The sequence below is a fragment of the Lynx canadensis genome, chromosome X (genome assembly GCF_007474595.2).
Source record: "Lynx canadensis isolate LIC74 chromosome X, mLynCan4.pri.v2, whole genome shotgun sequence".
NCBI lineage: Eukaryota > Metazoa > Chordata > Mammalia > Carnivora > Felidae > Lynx > Lynx canadensis.
The window spans coordinates 6754206-6772481 of NC_044321.2; the positions used below are offsets into that span (position 1 = coordinate 6754206).

The 18276-nt window shown below is 50.9% G+C and overlaps 1 protein-coding gene across 2 annotated transcripts in view; it reads left to right on the forward strand.

The window, feature by feature from the left end:
- The window catches only part of WWC3 (WWC family member 3), a 119408-nt gene that overhangs the window by 40871 nt on the left and 60261 nt on the right, over positions 1–18276 (forward strand). The window contains exons 2-3 of one of the 2 annotated variants that reach the window (XM_030304666.1): positions 1541–1650; positions 8008–8211. In XM_030304666.1, coding sequence (XP_030160526.1) covers positions 1635–1650; positions 8008–8211 — 220 coding nt within the window. In that variant the 5' untranslated portion in view covers positions 1541–1634. Of the gene's footprint in view, positions 1–1540; positions 1651–8007; positions 8212–18276 lie in introns of those variants that run through there. The other variant, XM_030304667.1, reaches the window with a different exon arrangement.

The following is an 18276-nucleotide window of genomic DNA, read 5'->3' on the forward strand; positions in this document are numbered from 1 at the left end:
CCACCTCTCTTTGCTGACGAAATGAGATCACAGATGTAAACGTGCTTGGAATGCACCTGTGCTTGAGCATTTTTCCCCCAGCTTATGTGCGAATCAAGAATGGCAGAGATGTGCTCAGGGCTCCATTTATCCTGAAGTAGCGTCGTTTTTGGTGTGGTTTGATCCCATTCAGGACTTGAATCACGCACAACGCCCTACTGTTGTTACCTGCTTGACTTGGAGCCACGCCGCCATCACGCCATCCCCGACCTGTAAAGGAATCGTGCTCCGGACGTTGGTGTTTCGGGACGGCGTGGCGTGCACTAGGCTCATCCTGTGATGTCGTGTGTTTTGAGTGCATTGTAGTTGGCAGGCTGTCTGTGGTGTATCTTGCCTTCTGTATATTTCTGTTTTGATGTTGACTCTAACATCTAAAAACTATGTATAAAATGGAGACAAATTACAATCTGTTCCATTCTGATGGCGCTTATCAGTTTCTAAATGCTACTGGGAGAGACAGAGCCTTGTTGTCGAACCAGTTTGGGGAAATAACATGTTCAGAATTCATCCTGGTCTTGTGAGGTTTGGCCGTGGTTGTGGTATCTCACTTTCCTGGGGCCAAGGACTTGAACAGAAGATGTGGGAAGATTGAGGTGGTGAAATTTAGGTTATCGGATTCCCATGCATACCAGTCAGTGTGCATTTATAGAGACGACCGAAGAGATAGCTGCCCAGACTCAGACAATTATAAGGTGTGGCCTGTTTCATCCAACAGCTGTCTTGTCAATCATTGTGATCATGGGATGTGGGGGAGGGGACGTCCTCCCTAAAGAAACCCATCTGGAAACCTTTTGCGTATCTATGTCAAGCCAAGGTTTCCTTAATCAGTTGTGCTTCAAGGAGAGAGGTCTGTAGACAATGCGCTTTTGTTGTTTTTCTCCAGAAAACAAAAAAGGACCCTTGGCAATTTCTGCCTCCTACTGTATAAGGAATACAGGCAGTATTTATTTAGTAGGTATCTCCTTGTATTGTCGCCACGCGTGCTGGGCTTTTTGCATTTGGTCAGTGGTTAATGTTTCACTCCTTAACTTCTGACGCCCAGTAGGTGAAACTTACCAATACATTTCAGATAGATTTAAGCTGTAATGCATGCAAACCGTTGTGTGTGTGTGTGTGGGGGGGTCATCTGTAAAGGAATGAGAACAAAACATAGGTGTCCTCTTGTGGAAGGTTCCAGTGTCATCAGCTCATTAAACGTAGTGCTTGGAAGAAGATGCTCGTTTACCTGTTCTGTAACTGTCCATATCTCTTTTCGCTGCTATTTAAAGTTGCACTTTGACATAGGAATGCTTTTAACTGCAAGCGTACAGATATTGTTGCTGATTATTATTTGGGCAAAGCCAGTCAGTTAATTTTCCACCTAAATAGTTGGAGCAAAGGCAGTCAATTAGATGACATAATATCTAATTTTGTATTAAAATCTAATTCTGGAGTCGATTCAAGCCAACGTACACGAAATTGACCTGACTTTCAAATTTGCTTTCATAATTTTATTTTGCAGGATAACAAAGCCATTGACCTTTGCCGATTGTGTTGGGGATGAACTTCCTTTAGGATGGGAAACTGTATATGATAAGCAAATTGGAATTTATTACATGGACCACATAAATAGTAAGTAGACTGCCACATTTGAGTTATTACATGTGAATGAGTTTTCATGTTGATCTCAGAGATGCTAAGAACTCTTTTTGTACAGCTAAAACAATCATTACTATCCGATGCGGCATTGGACTGGATTTTATAAATGTAACCTGAAGTTTTTGTTTGTTGAGTTCTTCAGAAAGTGAAGTGGTTACGTAGCTACCTTGCTTGTGTGTTGCTCCAAAATGCACGGAAAATGTTGAATGGAGAGTTTTAATGGCTAATAGAAGGACTACGTTTCCCAGGCAGTCTGGAAATAGAAAGATCTTTCATAATGAGAAGGTTGTTTATTGCAAAGCGGAGCTTACGGGTTCTTGGAACAATGAACACCCAAGTGATTACCTTACCTTCATTTTGTCTTACACATTTAATTTTAACTTGAATACACCAAACCTTTTTGATCTTTGGGGAGGGTGAAAACTGTGTAAAGACCACAGCTAAAATAAGGGTCCCTTGACCTCGCAAGCTTTCTTCAAAGAACCGTTTAGAGCAGTGGCTCTCCATCGGGGCTGGTTTTGTCTCCCGGGACGACTTGGCAGTGTCCAGAGGCCTTGTCCATGGTCACGCCCGGGAGAGGCGCTGCGGCGTCCAGTGAGCAGAGGTTGGGCGGGGGGTGCCGTTGAACTCTGTCCGCTGATCAGGACAGCTCCCCGAAACGGCAGTGGTGCCGAGGTCGACACACCCTGGTTCACAAGCTCCATTGTATCAGAGATCTGTTTTCCACCGCTCGCTCTCGGCTTGCTGCACTTCCGTCAGCCCTCCTCGATCTGGCCCGGCTGGGACCCACTTGTCACTCAGATTCCCGCTTTTTACTCCCTCCCGGCTTCATTCTAGCTACCCTCAGTGTTTCTGTCGTTCGACATTTTTCATTCCTCAGGACACCAAGCGTGGCTTCCCCTCAGTGTGTTTTCTGTCCTTCAGTTTATTAAGTGTGGGGGTGCCCGAGGGGCCCGAAGACTCGCGATGCCTGCCACGTGAGTGATTTGAAGCTCTTTCTGGTCCCACGGCTTCTCCTGTCCCGTAGTGCAGTCAGCCCAGGTTGGTGTCTTCAGGGCCGATTCTTGTCTGTCTCTTCCAGCCCGGCCTCCCGAGTCAGCGTTTGGAAACCCGAGTGGCGAGGCTTCCTTTCTCAGTCCCCGGGCAGTGGAATTTCTGGTGCCCGGAGGTCAGCCTTGCCCTTGATTGTGGCTCTTACCCCAAGACTGGGCAGTGGGGATAAGTACTGCCCCAGACGGGGCCCCGGCCCGTCTGCCCTGTCAGGTAGTTACCCAAGCGGCAGGAGGGCTTCTGGGTAAATCCACCACCCAGCGGACGGGGCGCTGTCCTTAGCTAGGCTCCAGCTGCGGATGGCCCTCCCTGTAGCCCCAGCCGACCTGGTGTCTCACGACAGTGTGTGTTCAAGGTGTCTTGTCTGGGCTTGCCCTCCCAGCTGCTGGAGGGAAGCTCCTGCAGGTGAGGGCCTCTGCTACAGGTGAGGGGCCGCTCCCGCAGGTGAGGGATGCTTTCGCAGGTGAGGGATGCTCCCACAGGTGAGCGATGCTCCTGTAGGTGGGGGCCGCTCCCGCAGGTGGGGGATGTTCCCACAGGTGAGGGCCGCTCCCGCAGGTGAGGGATGTTCCCGCAGGTGGGGGCCACTCCCGTAGGGGAGGGATGTTCCCGCAGGTGAGAGATGCTCCCGCAGGTGGGGGATGTTCCCGCAGGTGAGAGATGCTCCCGCAGGTGGGGGATGTTCCCGCAGGTGAGAGATGCTCCCGCAGGTGAGGGATGTTCCCGTAGGTGGGGGCCACTCCTGTAGGGGAGGGATGGTCCCACAGGTGAGGGATGTTCCCGCAGGTGGGGGCCACTCCCGTAGGGGAGGGATGGTCCCACAGGTGAGGGATGTTCCCGCAGGTGAGAGATGCTCCCGCAGGTGGGGGCCGCTCCCGCAGGTGAGGGATGTTCCCGCAGGTGAGAGATGCTCCCGCAGGTGAGGGATGTTCCCATAGGTGGGGGCCACTCCCGTAGGTGAGGGATGGTCCCTGCAGGTGAGGGATGTTCCCGCAGGTGAGAGATGCTCCCGCAGGTGAGGGATGTTCCCGTAGGTGGGGGCCACTCCCGTAGGGGAGGGATGGTCCCACAGGTGAGGGATGTTCCCGCAGGTGGGGGCCACTCCCGTAGGGGAGGGATGGTCCCACAGGTGAGAGATGCTCCCGCAGGTGGGGGATGTTCCCGCAGGTGAGAGATGCTCCTGCAGGTGAGGGCCACTCCCGCAGGTGAGGGATGTTCCCGCAGGTGGGGGCCACTCCTGTAGGGGAGGGATGGTCCCACAGGTGAGGGATGTTCCCGCAGGTGGGGGCCACTCCCGTAGGGGAGGGATGGTCCCACAGGTGAGGGATGTTCCCGCAGGTGAGAGATGCTCCCGCAGGTGGGGGCCGCTCCCGCAGGTGAGGGATGTTCCCGCAGGTGAGAGATGCTCCCGCAGGTGAGGGATGTTCCCATAGGTGGGGGCCACTCCCGTAGGTGAGGGATGGTCCCTGCAGGTGAGGGATGTTCCCGCAGGTGAGAGATGCTCCCGCAGGTGAGGGATGTTCCCGCAGGTGGGGGCCACTCCCGTAGGGGAGGGATGGTCCCACAGGTGAGGGATGTTCCCGCAGGTGAGAGATGCTCCCGCAGGTGGGGGCCGCTCCCGCAGGTGAGGGATGTTCCCGCAGGTGAGAGATGCTACCGCAGGTGAGGGATGTTCCCGCGGGTGGGGGCCGCTCCCGCAGATGGGGGATGTTCCCGCAGGTGGGGGTCGCTGCACCGTGGGCCCGGGCACATGCTCACTGCGGCTTCCTCATCGATCTTTGGCCTCCCCGGGCCCAGGTGCTATTACTGAATGGCAGAGGCATCTGCCTTACACAATCTTTCCGGAAAGCCAGCCTGCCACTGAGGTCCTGGACCCGTTCTGGCTCGCCTCTCTCGTAAACCCAACTTGCTCATCCCTGTGTGCCCCCTTCTTTGCTGTGGGCATTCGTTGCTCACCTGCTCACTGTCACGGCGACTGTTTTAGAGCACCTTTCTGTGCTGGCCCTGGGGACACAGGGCCCAAAGTGAGACCCAGTGCGCACCTCAAGGATTCCACACGACGCTCTAGACGTGGCCTTGAACCCAAAAACTGAGTAGTCACCGTGGACTTTCTTCCAGTCACTGTGAGTATAAGTGGGGTGACTCAGCACCGTGGGTGATGCTGGTGAAGACATCAGCTCCGGGATCACACCGCCTCCTCTCTCAGAGAACCCAACTCTTTTGTTTTTTTCTTGCAGGAACAAGAAAGGTTATTATTATTGCAATAGTTTGTACATGGAGGGCCAAACAGCACATTCCAGAAAACTTGCTCCCCAGAACCCAACTCTTCATAGCACAACTTTAAAACTCTTTAAAGGCACAGCACCCAGAGAGTCAGATATTAAATTGGAACCGTGCAGGTGGGCAGTAGGGTGTGAGGGACCAGAGGGACCCTGGTTGACCACCTTCAAGGTTCCCAAGACCCTCCGGGGCACTGGACAGAGTGCAGGCAGTGCTGGTGGGCCGCAGCGGGTCTCACTGCCACACACAGGCGTCGGCGACACCCGGCCGTTACAGATGTGATTCGGCCCCGTCCTGGGCCCGCTGAACGTGAGCTCTGGGACTCGGTCAGGACCCTGATCGTTGTCGTTATATTTGGTTTCTTATCGTCTAGCGTGGGCTTTTGAGGCCTGGAGAGGCTGTCCAGTAGGGGCCTAGAGTGGCAGTGTGAAAGGGGCGGTGGGTGTCGAAGGAAGGGGGTTTAAAGGGAGAACTTACTTGAAACATCCTAGCAAGCTCTTGTGTGTGCGTGTGTGTGTGTGTGGGGGGGGGGTATGTGTGTGTGTGTCTGTGGTAAAGAGCACATGACATAAAATTTACTTTTTAACCGTTTTGAGGTGAAATCCACAAAACCGAAAATTAGCCATTTTAAAGTGTGGAATTCAGCGGCGTTTGTTGCGTTCACTGTTGGACAGCCACCGCCCCTCTCTAGTTGCAGAACATTCCACCCCCCTCCCCCAGAGTCAAACCTGGAACCCATTAGCAGCCACTCCCCCTCTCCCCTCCAGCCTCCCAGCCCCTGGCCACCACTAAATCTCCTTTCTGTCTCTCTGGAGTTGCCTCTTCTGGACATTTCGCGTAGATGGGATCCTACGCTGTGTGACCTTTCGCGTCTGACCTCTTCCACCCCACGGGATGTGTTCGAGGTCCGTCCGCGCTGTAGCCGAAAGCAGCACTTCATTCCCCGTCGTGGCCGAATGACCTTCCATCGTGCGGATGGGTCCTGCTTTATTTATCCCCTCATCAGTTGCTGGACTTAGGCTTGTTTCTACCTTGTTGGCTGTTGCCGTAGAGCTGACCGAGCACACTTTATTCTGTTTTACTTATTTATGAAGATCTGATTGGCTTTATTACATGTTTCGTGAATCAGGCAGCACCCCTTCTCGCAAATAGAGGGGAGCTCCCCAAGCCACTTTAAATGAATTATTTTGCATGTTTGTGTAAGATTGGGGTACTCCTGTACTCTGCACTCCTGTGCCAGCAGCCTGCACGTATTTACCAATGTGTCATGGTTGTAACAGAGCCACCATAGCCTGGGGTCTCTAAATTTGGAGCAGGGACACCGCTTTGCAGTTTTTATTTGATTTGGGGCAACGCTTCGGTTGACATCTCCCCGTTAGGAGATTTGTGGCGGTGGAGGAGGGGAGCGTCTCCCGAGTCTGGGGGTCTTGCCCGTTTGCTCAGTCTGCCGCCTCAGTCTCAGGCTCTGATTTCGGGACCGTTGTCCTCTGCCTGTGGAGCGGACTCCCCTTCCTGCCGCTCGTTTGCTGCTCCTGCGGTCAGCAGTTAGTGATGGCCTTGCCTTGGGTTTCAGATGAAGGAAAAGGTCCTGAGAATATAATGATGACCGAGGCTCCGTGCCTGCCTTTGAGGGGCTCGTAGTTTGGGGGGGAGGGGGGAACAAATGTGAAAACGGTCACGTGCCCAGTGCCAAGAACTGCAGTCCCAGCCGTCGTGGAGAGACATTACATGCTTGCAGGGGCGGGGCAGGCTTCAGAAAGGAGGTGCTTTGGCAAAGGCACTCAGAAGACGGTAGGGTTTCCTGGTGGGGCGGAAGAGGACGCAAGCAGCACGAACAGATGCAGACGAGCACTTCCAACGATGGAGACTTCGGAAAAATTCAGCCTGTTTCGAGGACGTCTTGGTTGGGGGAGGACAGAAACTAGGAGTGAAGCTGGCAAGTTAGTTTCGGGACTCCGGCGTCACGAGGAGGATATTGCCTTGAAAGACGTTCGTGTGTTAAAGAATCGCAAGGCGAGTTAGGAAGGCGACTCTGGTGAGCGCACTGAGGAGGCGGGACGCCTGCGTGGGTTTCGGAGAGGGGTCGTGAGGATCCGATTGAACTTAGGGGAGATGGAGAGAAGGGCATGTCGTCAACCACGATTGTTTCTAGGGGGCAGGAAGCACCAGTTCTTGGTGGCCCGCAGAGAATTCTGGGCGAGGGAGAAGAGCGGGTGTTCTCTGGGGATGGGTCCCAGGTTGGCCAAGTGGGTGGATCTGGATGATGCTGCTCACGTCGAGAGGGGGCGGAAGGAGAAGCAGGTGACTGCTGTGTCCCTGTTGGCGTCGGTTGAGGGCTTGGTGGTGAACGGGCGCCACGTGAGAATGAGTTCTGCCTCGGACGAATGACTCGGAATTCCTCCGGCTCCGTCCGGGTGGAGATCTACCTAGGAGGCAGCTGGAAGAAAAATGGGAACTCGGGAGAGAGGCTGGAGCCAGAGGGAGGCATGCGCCTCCCACGGAGAGTGAGAAAGCCGGGGTGGAAGATGGTGGGGGGGGTGGGATTTATGGGTGGGAGGAGACAAGGAAGTTTGCGAAGAACACAGAGGGGCTGCAGGTCTGGTGCAGAGGCCCGACGAAGGGGAGAAGCCAGGTCATAGGGCATTCGGGGTCAGAGAAGTCAGTGACCAGAAGGTTGGGAGTAGCCATTAGTTTGACAGTGGAGAGCTCATTTGGGTTCATCCCCGCCAATGTTTGTTCGCAGTGTGAACAGTTGTCTGGTATCGTCTCCTCCGCGGGAAACTTCTTCATATCCCTAGAGTTTTCTTCGCGTTCCAACTGTGGATCTACAAACGGCAGGGGTTCCACGCTTCAGGAAGCTTCGTTATGAGGTCGCTTCCATAACGTACATCCCGGCAACGAGTTAATTTTCGTATCAGCCAGTCACGTGGCTGCGTGACTGTTGGTCAACCTCAAGACCTTACTTGTAAGTCACTTACGTTCTCGCCCTTTTAATTTCAGAGCTTACCCAGATTGAGGATCCCAGAGAACAGTGGAGGCGAGAGCAGGAACGGATGCTGAAGGAGTATTTGATCGTGGCCCAGGAGGCTCTCAATGCCAAGAAAGAAATCTACCAGATTAAGCAGCAGCGGTTCGAGCTGGCCCAGGAGGAATACCAGCAGCTGCACAAAATGTGTGAGGACGACAGCCGCTCGTACGCTAGCTGTGAGTTGACTGTCCCCCGTGGGTAACGCGCGGCTTCGGAAGCCGCCTCTCCGCCGGCTTACTGCACACACCGAACTTGACTCGGGCAAGACGGCTCCGTAAAGTTTCTAACCGCGTATCGTTAGGTCGTCGGTAGTTTGCTCTGGAATCGGGTGTCTTCCGTTAGCCACTCCTTTAGTGGGTATTTACCAAGTGCTTGCCCTGTGCCCAGGCACCGTGATGCGGCGGAGCCTGAGGAGGCAGAGGTCCCTGCCCTCGTCGCATCACATTCAGGTGGGGAAGGTAGAAGAGCAACAAGCAGATTTCAGGCAGCGGCACGAAACGACCTCGTGTCTCGTGTTTGTCAGTGCGGAAAAGGGCTTCACTCGGAGCCCTCCGCCACCGATAGGGCGTGTTAGGGGTGATCCCCGGGAGGGCCGCGCAGCGGTTTCGTTGATCCTGCGTGGAAAGACTCGGGAGCCATCACGTGTGTCAAGCACCTGTCCCTCTGTAGAGTCCTTTCTGGGGCGGCGCGCTGAAGGCGGAGGAACTCAGCGTAACCCAGAAGATCGGGGGGACTCCCCGCCTCCGATGGACGCGCACTGGTGTTCTCAAAAGGAATCCCTCTTCGTTTTAGAGGTTACTGGACGTGGGCTCCCATCTCATTAGTACTCGGCGGATGCTCAGGTATTGAAGGAGCCCGGTCCCGTCTCAGAAACCAAAGCATCTCGTTACCGACACAGTCAGTCACTGCTTGAGCCAGTCTCTTCCCCACAGCGCTGTCACACTTAACAGTCCACCACAGGTGCACACGGCCGTGACCGTTCTGGGTGCCCGTGAGCTCGGGAAGAATGCGTGGAGGTGCTACGACTAGGTTTTGTGTGATAACAACCTGAGTCTCTCGTTGAGACACGGGAAACCTTAACCTGTGACGTGGCCGCCACGTTGCCAGGTACTTGGCTCTGGCGAATAATAAAGACACAGTCAGAGCTTTGTTCTGTGTTGCGAGTCAGAATGGAGTTAAGGCCGAGGGGCCATAGGTCTTTTTTTTTATTGCAGCTGCTGTTGAAGGTGAATACGCCTTACAAGCTGTGGGGAAGCGAGGGGTGGGGGTTCCCCTCTGTAACAGGAACTGAAGACAGTGCTATCACATGTCCCGAGAGAAGGTCAGGACCCAAGTATAATGCTGTGTTGTTTCCAGCTTGTCTTATCTCTTGTTCTTTGGATGTTGATATCTACTAGGTTTTTGGTTTTTTTTTTTGGTTTTTGTTTTAACTGTTCATCAGAACGCAGTGCTCAGCTCAGTGCGAATTTTTAGAGGTTGGTTTCCTATCTCCATAGTTTCTTTTTTTATAATGTCTTTCTCCGATTTTGGTATCAGGCCTCACAGAACGAATTGGGAAGTGTTCCCTCCTCCTGTTTTTGGAAGGAGTTTGTGTGGGATTGGTATTTGATAGAATTTGATAGAATTCACCAGAAAAGCCATCTGGATCTTGAGTTCTTTGTGGGAGTGTTTGGAACTATAAATTCAATGTCTTTTATGTCTTTTATAGATATAAGGCTATTCAGATGTTTGTTTCTTATTTTTTTTAATTTTTTTTTAATGTTTATTTATTTTTGAGAGAGACAGAGCATGAGAGAGAGGCAGAGAGAGAAGGAGACACAGAGCCTGAAGCAGGCTCCAAGCTCTGAGCTGTCAGCACAGAGCCTGATGCGGGGCTCGAACTCACAGACTGTGAGATCATGACCTGAGCCGAAGTCGGACGCCCAACCAACTGAGCCACCCAGGCGCCCCTGTTTGTTTCTTCTTGAATCAGTTTTAGTATTTGTGTGTTTCAAGGAATTCGTCTATTTCATGGAATCCAAAAGTCAGCAAACTTTTCTACCAAGGGTTAGGTAGTAAATATTTTAGGCTTTGTGGGCCACAAGGTCTCAGCTGCAACTACTCAACCCTGTTGTTATAATGCAGAAGCAGCCAGAGATAATACATGAACGAATGTGTGTGGGTTGTTCTGATAAAGTGTAAACACAGGTAACAAGTTTGATTTGGCCTGCAGGGAGATTTGCCGACTGCCGAGCCAAGTTGTCAAGTTTATAAAGTTGGTCGTCAAGTTTATAAAGTTTGTAGAATTCCCTTACGGTTCATTTAAGATCTAGACACTCCTAGGTGGTGTCCTGTCTATCATTCCCAATGTTACTAATTTGTGTCTTCTTTTTTTCCTCAGTGTAGCTAAACTTTTGTTGATTGTATTTGTCTTTATAACGAGCTGGCTTTTTTTCCCCTCCTATTTCTTATCTGTTTTCTATTTTATTGATTTCTCTTTATTATTTTTTCCTTCTTAGTTTGGCTTTACTCTGTTCTTCCTTTTCTAGCTTCCTAAAGTAGAAACGTAGACCATTGATTTTAGACCTTTCTTATTTTCTCACCTAACCTCTAAAAGGTATGAATTCTTCTCCAAGTGCAATTTTAATTTTTTTTTTCAATGTTTATTTATTTTTGGGACAGAGAGAGACAGAGCATGAACGGGGGAGGGGCAGAGAGAGAGGGAGACACAGAATCGGAAACAGGCTCCAGGCTCCGAGCCATCAGCCCAGAGCCCGACGCGGGGCTCGAACTCACGGACCGCGAGATCGTGACCTGGCTGAAGTCGGACGCTTAACCGACTGCGCCACCCAGGCGCCCCCTCCAAGTGCCATTTTAACTGCATGCCGCAGGTGTTGGTGTTTTCATTTTCAGTCAACCCAGATTGGCTGTTTCTTTTTGGGTTCTCTAAAAGCAAGTTGTTGGGACTTTTGAATGTTATGTTGCCGATTTCTAATGTAATTCCATTGTGGTCAGAAACTACACTATGTAAGATTTCAATGATTTGAAATCTATTGAGATGACTTTTATGACCCAGCATATGGTCTCTCTTGGTGAGCTCATAGGATTAGAAGCCCATGGTGTTGGTACAGTGAGGTCACGCCTAGCTGCACCAGCGGCTTACAACTGTTCCTGAGAGCCTATGGTTAGCGATCTTAAGTCTTTTCGAAAGTTACTTAGTAGAAGCTATGCCGAACCATAGAAAATTGTTCTTTCTGTAGCTTAAAAAGGGCTGAATATAGGCAGTTTCATATGATTCAGCCTAATGGAATGTTTCTTCCCAGTAGCCTTTAGGGACCTTATCTGTTCCATGGTTGGGTTTGATTAGATCTCCAAAGGCCCTCCGGTTGATTTTTCATCCACGGATGGAATGGGGGAAGGACAGACCAGACAAATTTGGCAGGAACTTTCTTCCAGTGATTGAAGAGAAAAATCGCAGCAAGGGAAGATGTTTCTTACATGTTGCCTACGACCAGTGCAGCTGAGACTTCAGTCGTGGTGAACGTGGGGCCTCTGGGCCTGAGCCTGTGAGGGTGCAAGTAGAGGAGGACCTTGGCGCATCCTGTTGGATTCCACACCCAGCCCTGGGGGAGGCGAGGGAGGAATCCCGGGCCAAAGCTGAGCCCCTGGATTAAGAGCATTCAGAACCTGTAGCCCTGTAGCGATGGGATGTCCCTCACCATCAGTTTTTGTATTTCCGTGGGCTTTGACATTTGGGCATGTAGGAAATCGCACTCGGTAATATTCCTTCCTGTGCTCCATAGGATTTTCCTAATGCCCAGTAAAAGAGAGCTACTCAAGATGCCGTCCTGCGTGGTGCATGAAGAAACCTTCAGTAGAGGAAGCAGATGACTCTGGTGTTCGCTTGACACTCTGAACCATGCCCATCAGAATCCTGACCCGCTAGAAGTCTCTGTGTAGACACCATCTCTGCATCCACTTGTATAAGTGGCCTTGGGGGCCAGATAGGGCCAGCCTGTTTTCATGAAGGGCTAGAGGAGCCAGTGGATTTTGCTGGGGCCTGTTGGCTCATCTGGGATGAGACGCCACATGGGATCGTAACGGACTTAATCCAAGTGCTTCACCAGGTTGCTGCTGCTCTTGGGGTTTGGACCAAGCTCTTTCAACTTGCCTTTTAACCTGAACTACTAATTGCGATGACGAAAACTCTGTTAGTGACTCAAATGAATTCTCTCTGACCACACCGGTCTCACACAGCCCAGATTGCTAGTCATCTAAAGCAGGGAGGCATCTCCTTGCTCCGGTACTGGGAACGGGATACCATTTGGACCCGTTGCTCGTTACTTCCTTCGTTGGCAGTGACTTGAAGCGAAATGAACCAGTATTCAGTGAGCTAGAGTTTTCTGTGCATCGTTTGGATTGCAACATCACGAAGCACATGATGCTGTCTTTGTTGTACACGTGAGAAGCAATACTGGGGAGGCGAGGTTACTTCTTCAAGGTCACATGCCTAGTAAATGGCAGACCTGGGATCTGAACCAGATCCGTTTGTGCATGTAGCCTTCAGTGCTGTGTACTGTTTCCGAGGCATGGAAGAGGCAGCTCAAAGGAGCTAATTGTGTTTTTGAAACACTTTGCCCTCCTGTTGTTCGACTTATCTAGAAGGAAAGACCGATTATAAATTGACGAGGCCTCTGGCAAGTTTGCAACACTCAGAGGGGCGAGTGGGAGGCAGAGCACTTTCTATGTCTTGGCTTTCTTGTGGCCCATGGCAGGATTGCTAAACTATTCGTCTAGTTTCCAACAGATACTTACTTAGCACCTGCTATTGGTATGTCCCAAATGCTGGGGACACGATTTCTGTCTCCCTAATGGCCGATTGTAGGGAACAGTTAGGCAGTGATGGGGAACAGAGGAATTAACTAAAACAGCCACTTTTTAAAGTGTTCATTTCTTGATTTTTGAGAGAGAGAAAGAGAGCACAAGCAGGGGAGGGCCGGAGAGAGAAGGACAGAATCCCTGGCAGGCTCTGCGCTGTCAGCACAGAGCCCGACGTGGGGCTCGATCTCACAAAGCATGAGATCATGACCAGAGCTGAAATCGAGAGTCAGACGCTCAACTGACTGAGCCCCCCAGGCGCCCCAAAAACAGCCATTTTTAATATTGGAGCAGGAGGGCGGGAGGAAATGACGTGCATCTGTCCTACCCCCTTCACAGATTCCTCCCTGAGTTGTGGAAATCACCAGAATAAAACTCCATTCACTGGAGAGAAAAGATTTTGTGTCAATATTGGGCCATCTGGTATCTAAGAATATCCAAACCTTGACCTTTTTCTGTCCCTGAGCAAAGCAAAAGCAGATGCTTGCTGGATTTGAGCGTACATGTCCCCGTGAGGCTAAAAACCCTACGCTACTCTATTTCTGGGAGCCGCCTGGTACCCGGGCCTATTTTGTTTGTAGAACACGGGGACGGAGCTGTTCTGCAGTGGGCTCGTTCTCTTTGAGCACACCGGTTCTCTTCCACAGTTCCATCCTGTCGTGTTCTCCTACTTTCTTCATGTCTTGTTTTGCTGGCAAAGGAGTTTTATTAAAATCTTTGTAGCAAAGGAACTTCTTGCCGCTTTCATTATAACTATACAAAATGAAAACAGAAAATGCTAAGAACTGGAGGTCTTTGTATGTCTTGACCTGAGTGGTTATGTTTGTATTTGCTTTGCATTAATTCATTGTTTTGTATGCTTCTCTTTATGTGTGTTATCCCCCCACCACAAAGCAGAAAGAAAAGCCAGGAGGGGCTACATTAAATTATTAACATTGCTCACATCTAGAGGTAGAAACAGGGAGGTCTTTTTCTTTTCTCAAACCTATTTTAAGATTTGTCTCTTGATTCCACGCGTTTATTTCATGCAGTGAGCAGAATTCTCTCTGGGTGAAGAGTGAATTGATATCTCATTTAGAGGAAGGAGATAGTTCTGTCTTGATTTGCCCTACTTTCTTCGTTCTAATGTGCTCATCTCTTTGCCTTTCCCACTGAATACATTTGTTATGTCAGACGCTTTTATGCTAGAGTTAATCTTTCAGTCTTCCTGAGAAACTTGAGCTCCTAGATGCCTTCAGATGAAGTATTATGACCATTTGCAGGATCTTTTGGAAGGAATTCTTGCATGGGATGAATTACAGTCTAAACCACAGGTCAGCAAATTATGTGTGGTTTCTGGGCTGAATCTTGTCCACTCTGGCTCTTTATAAATAAAGTATTATTGGAACGCAGCCACATCTACTCACTTACCTATTGTCTATAGAAGCTACGATGGCAGGGTTGAGGAGCTGAGACAGAGACTGTACGGTCCACAAAGCCAAAAATATTTACTCTCTGGCCCTCTGCAGAAAAAATTTCCCAACCCCTGGTCGAAACCAGTAGTTCTGAACCCTGGCTACAGGGTATCATCTCCCGAGGGGCTTTTAAAAACTGCTGCCTGGGCCCCACTCCCAGAGATTTTGATCTCCTTGACCTCGGGTGGGGCCAGACATTTTTTTTTTTTTTTTTTGGTAAAGCTTTCCAGGTGAATCCCAGAGTTGAGAATCCGTCGGTCTGGATTGACTGTGATGGTCTCTTCCGGCAGCAGGAATATGACTTTGTGCCTCTGGCTCCTGGGAGCCACCAAAAGTCTGCACCAAAAGTATCTTCGGGTGGTTGGGAGAGCTGGCTTAATCTCCCGTGAGAAAGTGCTGACCCACCCTGAATTCCTGGGTTAGGTGGTGGTGAAGCTTGACCTTATCGGTTATCAGTTTTGCCAACATTCTTTCTGAGGCTTTAGGCCCGTCCCACAAAGACGGCCTTCCATTGGTTACCCAGGAGAGGGGTTTCTCCTCTACTACCTAGGGGAGTGTAATGGCCACAGTCCATCCATTCAACCTTCTGTTTTCCTTCGTGGGTAAGCGTGTTGGAGCTGGCAGGGGAAAAATGGATCACACGCAGCATTTTTCACGGGTATTAGTTGGCAAGACTCAATCTTAAAGGCGATTGCAGAGCCTATGTCTGTTGAGAGATAATCCCCTAGTCTGCCCTAGAGAGCATTTCTGAGAGAACTCTCAGTCTGAATTTGGTGGGATCTTGTGTTACTTCTGTAGGTCGCCTCTGAGCGGGCTTGTTTGATATTTTTTGTTCCTTTGCTTATGGTGCCTTTAAAAACAAATGTCATGCCCTCCTCTGTTGGCCTGGGTTACTTACGTGCATGCCTTTGTCGCTGCTCTGGTAATTAGTACCTGTCAGCATGGGAACTGTCAGGGCTTGCCATCCTGTCTGCCAGGGTTCTTTTGGCTTCCTTGAGCAACTCCCCGTGGTGCCGATGCCTGGAGGTGCACACCTGGTCCTAAGGGGCAGTCTGCCCAGAGGATGTCTTTGGAGAAGGACTACTGGTCTTTCAAAGCATGTTACCCCCCTGGGGTGATCTTAGGTTCCCACAGCACAGAGGAGGCCTGTGTGTATCAGAGAAACAGGGAGACAGAGACAGACACACCAGCAGACGTGTTTTCCCTTTTCGATACCCTGGAAAATCAAAATCCAAAATAAGTCCTGGGGTCTGCAGCGTCATGAGTGCTAAATGCACGGGCCACGCTCACCTCTTGGACAGTGGGCACTGGGGAGCCCGGGGTCCATTCCTTCTCTTGTTGGAGAAGCTGATCTGATGGAAGAATCTGGGGCATCTGGCCCACAGGAGCCCAAGATTCAGACCGAGGTCCCTTTTTGACTGATGTAGATCAAGGCACTGGAAACTTAGTCTTCGTTCAAGTGGGGAGACGTGATCATCGTCTCTCACAAAGATTTTCCAAGAGTTGATGTCGCTGTGGTCCAGCTAGACTGTAACCTGATTTTCGTGTTACCCAAAGCACTACGGTATGCCTGAGTGGGCTCCTTAAGCTGTTTAATAGCTGTGGCCACTCAAGTCTTCAAGAGAGAAGAAAGCTTCAGAGGCGAAGATCTGGTATTTATCATAAACCTTGAGGTTGGAGACGTGTCTTAACAGAGGCATAATTCTTTTTTTAAATGTCGTGGAGTGCACGCCGTGAAAAATGGAGGCTGGTGCCCTGAGGTGTTCCTTGGACTCCAGAAATGGGTTCCGTTAGACCTACCGGCCGATGTCAGGAACTAAGGATTTGGCTTTGCAAGTTAAATCACATTATTAAAAGTCATGCCAGTGTTCGTGACGCTCCTTCGTATTTGAAGATAAATGGACTCACTCTTTTAAGTACTTGAGTTGCCTCTTCCCTCGTCCCAGTCCTGGAATTTTTAAATTTTAGAGACTGTAGCAAAGCTAACGTGAATGCTGTCTGCATAAGGAAACCCCGTTTTATCATTTGGGATGGTTTCAGCCGTAAGTCACAGAAAAGACCCGCTCCTTGTCACATAAGAGTCCTTCAGCGGTGGGGTGGGCCCCCCCGGTGGGCCCCCCCATGGGTGCATTCGGTGGCTCAGGGATACCATTTCTCTATCGGGCTCCCCCTCCAGGACTCGGTACACCTTGAGTCTCCCCCAGGGGAGGGGTGCACGCCCAGCGAGCCGAGGGTCCTGTTAGAGTTAGGAAGGAGAGCTGGGGGGCTGGTGGCTGTGTATTTGTCTAGCCGTATCCTGTTATTTCAAGTCTGTCGGCTAATTTTCCCTGTGAAATTGTGCAGAAGAGGACTTTTGTGGCAACGATTTCAGACCGTTACGTTACTGCTGTCGAACGCTGTTGTCAGTTTCCCCGGACTCTGGGAACCCAGAGTTACTTTCTGCCCCACGTGGGAACGACCGCAGGTGGCAGCCGTTGGCGTGGTCTCCCTCGAACGCAGGGTGACGGGTGGACCCATGTGGGGGTGAGCAGTCAGCGAGCCTTGGGCTCATTTGCTTCTTATCTGCATCCAAGTGGAAGTCCCTCTACCTCAGGTCGGGGGGAACGTTTAAGTCCTGGGAGTTCAAGGTGGGGGTTTTGTAGAGATGATTTCTGACTCTTAAGGGCTTTGTTTGGGGCGTTGCTTTCAGTACTGGTCTTAAATGAAGCCAAGGAAGTCAGTCAAGATGGAAGTCGAAGGATTTGGAAATAGACACTCTTTGTCTCAGAAAGAATTCTGTTTTAAAAGTATTTTACTCCGTGTCCTCAAGAGATTACGATTCTAAGGACATTTGAGATAAAGTTGGCAAATGCTTAGCTCCTCCGGATATTTATTTCTAGTAGATTCTAATGGTTTGAAATTCTGACCGTGATAGGGACTATCTTCTTCTTCTTATTATTTTAGAGAGACAGGGAGCACACGAGCAGGGGAGAGGGGCGGGGAGGGGGGGGAGAGAGAGAATCTTAAGCAGGCCCTATGCTCAGCTTGGAGCCCGATGTGGGGCTCGATCCCACGACCCTGAGATCGTGACCGGAGCCGAAATCAAGAGTCGGACGCTCAGCCGACTGAGCCCCCCAGGCGCCCTTGGAACTGTTTTTTTAAAGAGATATCTGAACTGCTCACACTACCTTTGGATGCAGTTCTAATTGAGGGTATTAAACAATCTTGCTGTGTAAGCCCCTTGATGACTTTGAGCCGTCCTCTCTGATGCAAAGTCAGGAAGTGATTTTGAACTAGTCGCTAGCGGTTGGCACCCAGTCATCCGAGTGACAGGCAGCCTTCAGCTCCCAGAGCAGAGGGGTGAAGAGAAAGATGCCGGCGCTGCCGATGGGTTTTCCGAGCAGGTGGAATCAGTGGGAATAACCCGGACGCAGACGAGAGCGGTGCGGGGTCGGCCACAGCCGGGGACAGGGGCGCGCCGCCAGCCAAGGTGGGGGCAGAGACGAGTCACTCCGGCACAGGGGCCGACGGCTTCCGAAGCTGAAGAGAGGAGACGGAAGCATCAGGAAACAGCAGTGCAGGGAGGTGAGCGGGGTGATAGAAGTTCGAAGCGGCCACTAACTGCTCGGCTGCGGAATCCCCGGAAAAGGTTCTTCGCTGTCCGCACCGCCGGAAATTGGCTGACTGTGCTCCGCGCACAGCTAAACAGGCCTTCGCGTCCTGCTCACGCCAGGTCCCGGCTGTTCATAACGGTGCCGCGTCTGGCCCGGAGCGCGCGGCGTGGAAGGACGGCTTTTTCTCGGGCCTGCCAGCTGCTGACACATTGCTAGAAAGTCGTCGTTTTTATTTGATAGAGCTTTACTAGTTGTTTCTCATGCCAAAAATCGTTCATGTGGAGAATACAGATGTGAAGAAAGGAGAAAGAAAACCTTCTGTGATGAAACCAATGAG